The sequence below is a fragment of the Ochotona princeps genome, chromosome 13 (assembly GCF_030435755.1).
Source record: "Ochotona princeps isolate mOchPri1 chromosome 13, mOchPri1.hap1, whole genome shotgun sequence".
Lineage (NCBI taxonomy): Eukaryota > Metazoa > Chordata > Mammalia > Lagomorpha > Ochotonidae > Ochotona > Ochotona princeps.
In genome coordinates, this window is record NC_080844.1 from 40,227,044 (window position 1) to 40,237,138 (window position 10,095).

Consider the following 10,095-nt stretch of genomic DNA (forward strand, 5'->3'; position numbering starts at 1 on the left):
TTCCATTACTTTGTAAAACTCTTATTAAGCCATTTCCCAGAAGGCATGCTATATGTCTGGGCCCGATTTCAGGGCAATGGGTAGGTACACAATAAGGTATCCAGAAATGGCATGGGTTTAATTGTACTCCTGTGCGCAGTTAAAGGCCCACTCACCAAGACATTATCAATAACATTAACTCTCAAGCTCACATTGGTGGCAAAAGCCATCTCACAGGGGCAAACAATGCCTCAACAGATCACAGAATTGTTAGTGGGGTGCTTGAGTTTCCATGCAAAAAGGTGGTGAGACTGCTTCAACGTGGTCAGTGGTCAGAGAGAAATCTACCGGGCCCTGCCAAACAGCTGGAAGCTCCCCCGGGTCCTGCCAAGCAGGGGAGCTGTTCTCTTCACACCCACTGCACGGACCCCAGCACAGCAGGAAATTCCTTGCGGCACTGCCTGCAACAGAACAATACTCTTCACACCTTCGTGTCCCTCAGATTCACTCCACAGACCCCAACACAGCTCTTTGATTTTCCTGGGTCTGACTCCATCAGAGTATTTAAATCTTACCTCTGACCAAACTAGGACTTCTGAGCTAACAAAACTGCATGCTAATTATTGCAAAGTTACACATGGGTTCTACTCTGTTCTGCAGATGTATAATTACACACCATGTCTTTTGTGGTTATTGTTAACCTAAAACCAACAGAATTCTGCCTTCTCTGGTTGAGTGGCAATGGGAAAACAGAGAGCGAGACCCTGCTTCTGTGGAGACAGACCCTGTGCTTTGTAAAGTCTTCAGAACACCCCCAAAGGAGCTGAATGCCGTGACACACGAATAAATAAACGCCCACTCTCTCCCGTTGGGATGCCCAAGAGGAGGCCACAGGCCCCGTGGGCACCTGGTGTCCCTCCCTGTCTGTGGCTGGGAGACACAGCCGTCCAGTGTGCCCTGGGAAGGACAGCTCCCACCCACTGGCCCGTCTAACCTGACCACAGCACTGGAATGGAAGCCTCCGGGGCAGCTGTGGGCTCTGTAGCCTGTCCAGTGAGGCGGAGGGTGTTCCCTCTGGGCGGGAGGCTCCGGGAGCTCAAAGCCAAGAGGGCATCGGAGGACAGACGCGCGGTCCCCGGGGAGGGGCGGTGGGCCGCGCGCATGCGCCCGGCTGTCGCCGCCTGCCGGAAGCGCGGGGCAAGCCCGGCGGCGGCTGCTCCGGCGCCACACACCGCGCCGGCCGTGGGAGAGTGCGGGCCGCGCGACATGCGGTCCCAGGACGGCGCCGGGGAGCCCAGCGAACTGGCGGAGCCCGCCGAGGGGGCCGAGCCCGGGCTGGTGCTGACTGTCGAGGCGGCCCCGGGCGCGGGCGAGGAGCCGTCGGCCGCGGAGGCTGAGGAGACGGCCGGCGGCGACGGCAGGTGCTGGCTGTGCCGTTCCTCGCCGTGCTGTTCGCGCGCGGAGCCGGGTGAGTACGCGCTGTAGACCCGCGTGGGTCTCCGCCTGCCTGTCGCGTCCCCACTTCCCAGCCCTCCCGGGCGCTCGGGAAAACCAGCCACGAGCTGTCTGTCCCCGGGTGGGCTGCCAAAGCAGAAGCCCCCGCGCGCCCCGCCGGCGCAGAGACCGGAGGAAGTTTAGTCAGGAGCTCTGTGAGGGGATTGGGAGGCGGCGGCGGCCGCCGCGGACGGGACCCTGGGGTCAGCGTGCAGCTCGGTGTGCCCTGCCCCGGGTCAGCAGGAGCGGCCGAGCCGAGTGCGGGGAGGGCGCTGACCCGGACCCCTGATGTGGGTGGGTGGTGCATGGCGCTCCCCGAAGGGGAAGCGGGGAAGTCTGGAGTGCAGAGTCCTGGAGAGCCAGAGTAGGACCCGCTTGTTCCTAACGCGTTTGGGATACGAGTTTTAGCAACTGACACAGAAACTCGACTTCCCTTTTCCCGGTTCCACCCTCTCTGTCCCCAGTGCGGAGCCCTCGAGTTTGCCCACCTTCCCCCACCACTCCCCCCTTTTTTTTACACTTGAGGAAAGTGAGGCTCAGGAAGGTGAGGGCTTTGGATTTTTGTTTAGTTTCTTCCAGCACCTGGCTTGTGTGCATGAGAGGGTAGGCGGGTGTGGGTAGCCCCAGGGTTAGGATCCCAGCTTGCCCGAACCCCTGCCCGCCCGAGTCCCTTCCCCTGGCAGGCTCCCTGGAATGAAGAGGGATACAGGCCAGTCTCCGCTTGGGAAGCTGCTCTCTGACCCACCTCTACTGACAGTGACCTGGGGCTTCTCGCCCCTGCCTCATCCTTTCACTGCGTAAATCCCCCGGTTTAGGGAAAACCCAGGGAAGATGACTCTCCACCAGTGTCCTGAAATGCTAGCAGCAGTAGCAGGCTTCTGATCATTTACTACCTGAGCCTGTGGTGACTGCCCAGCTGGCTGACCCCCTGCCTGGGTGACCAGATGTGCAGCCTTGGAGGAGGGCGGGCTCTGCCCCTAGCACCAGGTGGCTGAATGTCATTCTGGTGGAGTGAGTGTTCACAGACCTTTGCAAGCTGCCCCTGCTACTCAGTGTCATGCAGAATGTCAGGTGCCTGTAAGCCGCTGCATCTCACAAACGTGTGGGGTCTCTTTGAATGTCAGAGACAGTTGGTGACACGAAGCCATAGTAATACTCACCGTGCAAATGAGAACCAGATTGCCACAGGAATTCCTGAACTCACAGGCCTGTTGTCCTTGAACTTGGCGACATTGTCCTTTTGGCCTCCTCTTGATTTACTCCAACAAAACTCGTTCAACTTGAGGTTGAGAGTGTGACCCACATTCTTTACATTCTAGGAATTCCTTGACAGTCCACAGTTATCCCAGACTTACTCTGCTTAGGGCCAGTGGGGGTCTTGGATGGAAGCGGGAAGACACCAGCTTAGACCTGTGCCTCATTTAGTGTGGGGAAGCGGTGAGTCCTGTCGTGTTGACGGGTCCTTAGCTCGGCCAAGTTTTGACTGTCCCCCAGCTTCTGTTTCAGTGACTTGGCGGGCTTGGGAATTAGTGTTAGGGAGTTACTCAGGTGGTTCTCCGTTGCCTCTGAGGTCAATTACGGGGGAGCCACATACTTCATGTGGATTGTTCAGGGTTGCCAAGTTCTTAGGCCTGCTGCGGGTTAGGGACAGAGATCCATTTCAGAAGCAGAGGCCTCTTTGGATTCTACTCCTCACCTGCTGGTCTCCACTGACAGAATGAAAATTACTATTCAGTGAGAGATTGAGGTTTGTTAGAGTATATTGGTCCTCAGCGTCGGTAACAAATCAGTTCAGCAGGGCTCTCACATTTGTCGCAAGTCAGAAGGCGTTGAACCTAAAGAAAATATGTCTATGTGTGTTTTAAACGGAAAAAGCCATTGAACCCAAAAGTGTTAAAACCCTAGTTTAAAAGAGTTAAAACACCAGTGAGATATTCCAGGAGAAAAAATAGCCAGTTTGCTTTGGAGAAAAGCCTTGAACTGTAGACCAGGGAAGTATTTTTTGTGTGTCCTGTGTCTTCTCATTGTGTCTGTCTGAGGGTGGAGGCTCTCAGGATGGGTTGGGTTTCTTTGAAGAAAAACTTTCACTTGGATCTGAATTCTCAAATCTCAGCAGCCAGGCTCTGAGGCTGACCATGGCCAAGGCATGTATTTTGTGGTGCCAGACCTGCAAGTGCTTTCTGAAGCTTGCTTCTCATGGGATGAGTCACCATGTGCAGTCTGTGTCTGCCACGTGTGGACACGGAAGGGCGGCACAGGACCAGAGGCCGCGGGCGAGCCTGAGGAGTGCCAGCTGTGTGCCCTGAAGCTGCCTCTCCGGTGGAGCACCTAGGCAGGAAGAGGTGGAGGTTCCCCTGAGAATAGATCGTTGGCTACAAAGGTCAGGCCAGAGAATAGTCCAGGAAAACTGCAGCATCACCCTTTGATCCCCACTGGTGCACAAAGGTACCTAAGGGACATGAGGACACTGGAATTTCCATTTATCAGAGAAGGGCATGAAAAGTGATTATGCAGCACTATTCAACAGCTGATGAACATCAGGTCAAAAGGAGAATCCCAGTTCCCTATAATTACATGTCTGTTGCCCTCTGGCTCCACCATGTCCCTAACTGATGAGGGCAGTTGTGTTTCCTTTTTATCCTCCCCTTGTTTTTGATACAGTCTTCAATATGTGGCCTATCTTTTAGGAAATATCTTTGCTTACGCTGCTCCATTTGGCTGTCTGAAAGTCACAGGAGTGAGATCCAAAGCAGATTCAGCTCCCGTGGAAGGAAATCTAAGATTCAAGAAGAGACCAAAGCAAAGTTCTGAGTTCACATCATTTGGTATCCATTTACTGGGTACTTGGTATTTTCTGGCTCAGATATAAGCCAAGAAAAGGGGATTAGATGGACAGCCATTCTGTGCAGAGCACATGGGAATAAGAGGAATAGATGGCCAACTCTGACCCCTAAGATGCATTGTGAACAATGGCGAATTTTGGCTAGCCATTCAGATTGACACAACAGAGAGCCTTCCTGATGCTGCTGCCATCGTAGTGTTGGACTCCAGGCCTTCACAGAGCTCTCGGCTTCTTTCCTTCACTGAATATTCAGGGTCTTCCACGTGCCAGCCATGAACCAGAGAGCAGACATGTCAGCCTTGGAGGAGCTCCCAGGTGTGCTGGGGGAAGTCAGACTATCAGCCACCATGTGACACGGCTGTGGGCTGTGTTCCAGAAAAGGGCACATTCTTTATGCAGCCACATTCACCAGAGAGAAGGTGTCTGATGATAATCTTTTGTCACTTGCCGTCTTGACAGGTTTTTTAAAGATTCATTTATGTATTATTGGAAAGACAGAAATACAGAGAGGAGGAGAGACAGAGAGGAAGATCTTCCGTCCGATGCTTCACTCCCCAAGTGGCCGTAACGGCTAGAGCTGAGCAAATCCAAAGCCAGGAGCCTCTTCTGGATCTCGCACGTGGGTGCAGGGTCCCAAGGCTTCGGGCCGTCCTCAACTGCTTTCCCAGGCCACAGGCAGGGAGCTGGATGGGAAGTGGGCCTGCCAGGATTAGAACCAGTCCCCGTAAGAGGTCCTGGCGTGTTTGAGGCTCAAGGTGAGGACTTTAGCTGCTAGGTTATCATGCCGGGCCCTTGATAGGTGTTTCTTAAAATTTTTTCTCTCTCAAGCGGCAGGTGTTCTACTGTTCCTGGACTAACAGGAGGGTTGATTCTAGAGTGAGTCAGAGGAAGAACATTTCATAGGGTGGGACAGTGTTGACCAAGATGCAGGTTCAGTTGTTGCCCACGTCCAGGGATCCTTGTTACTGATGGGCGAAGATAAAGGTTACTGCCGAGCCCGAGAATGAGTGTGTCAGGCAGTGACATGTGTGCTCTGTTAGCCGGTAACACTATTCCAGTTTCCCCAATTTCTAAGTGAAAATGCTAAAACGTACACTTGGAAACAAGGACTAACCAAAATTTGATCTCTTTCAGAAGCCAAGAAGAAAGCACCCTGTCCTGGACTTGGCTTGTTTTACACATTATTATCTGCCTTCCTTTTCTCAGTGGGCTCTTTATTTGTTAAAAAAGTGCAAGACGTCCATGCTGTAGAACTTAGTGCATTTCGATGTGTGTTCCAAATGCTAGTTATTATCCCTTGCTTAATATACAGAAAGTAAGTATTTCTTAACTACGAAGTAGAAGATTTCAATAAATGTGTATCAGTCTTTCAACTAAGTTATTTGCCATGCAGTATCTGTGGTATCAGATTTATCAGTTCCCATGTTCTTGTCTCAGATTAGTGAAAGTCACAAATACTCAGATCTACCCACAAGAACTCCCCCAGTAGCACAGCCACATGTCCAGCGGAGGAAGACAAAGAGATTTATTCACCACCCCCATTTTACAAACAAAGTTTGTCTTGTATAAATGCTCCTATCCTATCCCACCTTCCTTTCCTTTGGCATAAATGATATTTGGAAAAGATAACTTGAGAGAGAGTGATAGTGTCTCCTAATGGCTGAACTTTTTTTTGTTTTTGTATTTGGAAAACAACCTCTTACCAGGGTAGACTGAGGTTATAGTCATAACATGTAGATCTTCTCCAAAAGGCCACAGGGCATCCTGGAACAAGGCCTTCTTAGCCACTTTTCATACTCGTTGCCCACACATGTGACGTGGAGGGAATGGTGCTACGTGGACCTGGCCCTGCGAGGTAGTTGCAAGGACCAAGTAAGGTTGGATGTAGGTCTGAGTACTCTGTGGAATCTGAAAGCATGTTTTACCCCCTCTTCTCTCCTCTCTCCTCACTCGATCTCTCTTCCCTTTCCCTGGGTACTCTCCCCATCTCACCCTCCCTGAGTTGAAACCAGGTCTCCCTCCACATACTTCGAACTCTGGGAAGGAGACCAGTTGGGGCCCTGGCGACTAATAGTTTCTTATTTTCTTTCTTTGGCCAAAAATACTTAATCCCCAGATTAACAACTTTAGCCACAGTCCCCTAAAATTCCCTTGTATATCATAGCACAGTAAAGATTTCATTTAGAATAATTTTAGTCTGTATCCTGAGGCTTGGGTGGAAAAAGTAAAAATTTGCTAAGGTTAACATTGGCAGAAATTCTGCATTACATGTGGCCATGTCACAGTATTTTAGGAAATGATGGTAAAACATCATGCATTTCCATGTGTGGCAGCAGAGCACAAAATAATCACTTTGGGTTCGGCACTGTAGCCTAGCGGCTTAAGTCCTCGCCTTGAACACACCGGGATCCCATATGGGTGCCGGTTCTAATCCCGGAAGCTCCACTTCCCATCCAGCTCCCTGCCTGTGGCTTGGGAAAGCAGTCGAGGACGGCCCAAAGCCTTGGGACCCTGCAACCACGTGGGAGACCTGGAGGAGGTTCCTGGCTCCTGGCTTTGGATTGGCATAGCACCAGCTGTTGTGGCCACTTGGGGAATGAATCATCGGACGGAAGATCTCCCTCTCTGTCTCTCCTCCTCTCTGTGTATCTGGCTTTCCAATAAAAATAAATAAATCTTTAAAAAATAGTAATCACTTTCCCCATTTTAGAATAAAAGTATTATCGCTTCTCGGCCTTTTGGCTAAGATCAAGTGTAGAATAAAAGTATTGGGAAGGACACCAGGAGATTTTTCTTCTCAATCTCAAGCAAAGGCTGGGAAGTGATTTTCTGAAAACCTCTGGCCCTCATCTGTTTTGTCCCATTTTGTGTATCCTTATCGTGCTTATTAAAGTCGGGGCCAAAAGAAAGCCTCATTTTCTAATTCAGGTACCCAGGGGTGTCCCTGTCCAGCTTACATGATACCCGCATGGAGGCTGGCCCTGGCACAGATCCAGTCAGAGAGCTGCTCCAAGTGAGGCGCTCAGAGTAGGTGCTTAATGAATGCCAAGTTGGAGAGAAGCTGAGTTGCAGTAACTACCCCATCAGAAGACTACATGTGCTTCTTCGTTGTGTTTTCATTCTTTCTTCATGAGAACAATGGAAAACTGTCATATAGCTAAAGTCAGCTTCAGAGTTTTTTCATAGAAAAAGTCACCAGATAGGGAAAGCACAATAGCCAAACCCAAGTGTCCTTACACAGCGCAGCTGAACATTTAAATTCTCTTCATTACAAAAATCATGCATTTTGATACAGAAAATCTGAAGACTATAGAGAAAGAAAGTTATGTATAAGCCCAACTAGTAAAGTGTAACCATTATTGACATTATATTCTTTTTGTCTTGCAAGTGTATGTAAAGATATATGAGGGAATATCTCATATGTACTGAATTATACTATTTTGTAGTTCCTTTGAACTGTTTCTCTTATAGTATGAACACTTTAATGCCATTAGTTATAGTAAATACCAAATATAAGGATATATATATACCAAATATAGGAAATATTTATACAAGCTGTATAATATTCACTTGTGGCTATTATAATTTACTATTCCCTTATTGCTTCATAGCTAGTCATTTTAAAACTGTTTAATTGAAACTTCGAATTGAAAAAAAAATACCAAATTCATTTAATATGCATTTCTTCATTTGAATTTACAGAACTGGGTTTATAGGCCCAAAAGATCAACGCATTTTCCTCGTTCTCAGAGGACTCCTTGGTTCTTCCGCCATGATCCTATTATACTATGCTTACAAGACAACGTCCCTCGCCGATGCCACAGTTATCACGTTTAGCTGCCCCATGTTCACGGCTTTGTTTGCGTGGATATTTCTCAAGGAAAAATATAGCCTGTGGGATGCTTTTTTCACCTTTTTCACGATCGTTGGAGTGATTCTTATCGTGAGACCACCATTTCTGTTTGGCTCCAACACTTCTGGGACAGAAGGAAACTATACAGTCCGTCTTTTGGGCACATTAGCAGCGGTTGCAAGTGCTGTGTTCGCTGCCATGACTCTAGTTATCCTCAGGAAAATGGGAAAATCTGTGGACTACTTTTTGAGCATCTGGTATTACGTAATCATTGGCCTCGTGGAAAGTGTCATTGTCCTCTTCGTGATAGGAGGGTGGAGTCTGCCCCCCTGTGGGATAGACAGACTTTTTCTCATCCTCATTGGGCTCTTTGGTTTGGGGGGTCAGATATTTCTCACAAAAGCAGTTCAGATAGAAAAGGCAGGGCCTGTAGCAATAATGAGGACAATGGATGTGGTATTTGCTTTCATCTTTCAGATCATTTTCTTTAATGATATGCCATCATGGTGGACAGTGGGTGGTGCTTTCTGTGTGGTAGCCAGTAGTGTTGGAGCAGCCACTCGGAAATGGATCCAGAATTCCAAATGAAACACCATTGCTGATTTTGTTTTAAAACTATCACCCATTTCAGACACGACAGCATACACACACACCCACAACTTGAAAATCTGCATTTATTAATTGACTTTTATCCAATAAATTTTGTAAATTAAATACCATTTTTGAATATGATATGTGTTTAATTAGTGAAGAATAGCTGGTCTGTTTGGCTTAGCAGGTCTTTGTAGCTTTTATTTTGGTTCAGGTTTGTTTTGTGGTAAGAGGAAAGCTCATTATTTGAAGAAAAAGTACTAACATTTTTATGACTAATAATATATGTGACTTTAAAAATATTTTTGGAATTGGTGTGGCATGGGTGAGAAAGAAATTTTAGATATTCTTTTAGCATTATGGAGCCTAAGAAACCTATTGATTATGCTGCTATAATTAGTATTATGTTGGCAATGCAATTTGCAACATAGTTCCATTTAGGAGACCAAAGCTGAAAATTAGAATAGGTACCTAACCAACAGTGTAAATAGCGCAAATGAACTGGCCTTATTTTTAAGGATTTTTTTTTATGAATGATCATCCTACTGTTAACTCATATGTGTGCCTTTTATTTTTAATGCCGGGCTGTTTATGTATTTTCCCGAAGTCTTTAAATTGCCAAAGTTAGCTAATCTTTTTCTGTTTCAGTGGGATTTTGATCACTGAAGCCTTCATTCTGTAGTTGCAATTGTCCTCTGGTTTTTGAAACTGCAGTACGTTTTGCTGGCACTCCTAAGATTTCAGATCTTTGCAGCAAAAGAAAGAATGGTGTGCAAAAGAAACACTGATGTGGCCAGTGTGCCCATTCCCTCCTCAAGTGTTTCCTCCTCAATAGAGAAGTGGTTTTTCTATATATTTTCTTTGAAGTTGTTGTGTGATGCCAAGTACAGTTCTTTCAGGATCCTATTAGGTTGAACGATACGAAATTGCCAAAATTTTGCCATTTCTGCTTACCAATCCTATTGTTTCATAAGGTTCATTCTAATAGATACCTCCCTTTATCAACTAAATAAAATGCTTAGAGAAGTTTGAACTCTTAATTTTTAGCAAACCGAAAAGGTACAATAGTACCATTAAACTTACTTTTATAGCCTTTATTCTTTATGAAATTGTATGATGCTGTTTTCATCTTATATACCAAATATGTAGACTTATGAGTCAATCGGCTTTGAGAGTTTATTTCATAGAAAAAAATTGTCAAAGTCTAGACTAGAAAGATGATGTTAAATATCAAGACTGTAACCATGAAGTCAAGTAACACATTTTTTATCTGGAACTTCATTAGATTAATAGAGAATTTAATATCTAGAAAAGCTTGGGAGGTTAATGAGGATGC

The 10,095-nt window shown here is 47.0% G+C and overlaps 1 protein-coding gene across 1 annotated transcript; it reads left to right on the forward strand.

Moving 5' to 3' along the window:
- Positions 1 to 1,245: 1,245 nt before the first annotated feature.
- On the forward strand, positions 1,246 to 8,881 carry SLC35G1 (solute carrier family 35 member G1). The gene is made up of 3 exons (XM_004580271.2): positions 1,246 to 1,447; positions 5,450 to 5,630; positions 8,018 to 8,881. The coding sequence occupies exons 1-3, from the start codon at positions 1,246 to 1,248 to the stop codon at positions 8,754 to 8,756; spliced, it is 1,122 nt and encodes a 373-aa protein (XP_004580328.2). The 3' UTR covers positions 8,757 to 8,881.
- Positions 8,882 to 10,095: the final 1,214 nt, after the last annotated feature.

Bases quoted from the DNA above. Each gene is read 5' to 3' on its own strand.
- SLC35G1 (XM_004580271.2), top strand. From the start codon at position 1,246: ATGCGGTCCCAGGACGGCGCCGGGGAGCCCAGCGAACTGGCGGAGCCC. The intron at 1,448-5,449 runs GTGAGTACGCGC...GATCTCTTTCAG, and splicing joins CTGTTCGCGCGCGGAGCCGG to AAGCCAAGAAGAAAGCACCC. The intron at 5,631-8,017 runs GTAAGTATTTCT...TTGAATTTACAG, and splicing joins CCTTGCTTAATATACAGAAA to AACTGGGTTTATAGGCCCAA.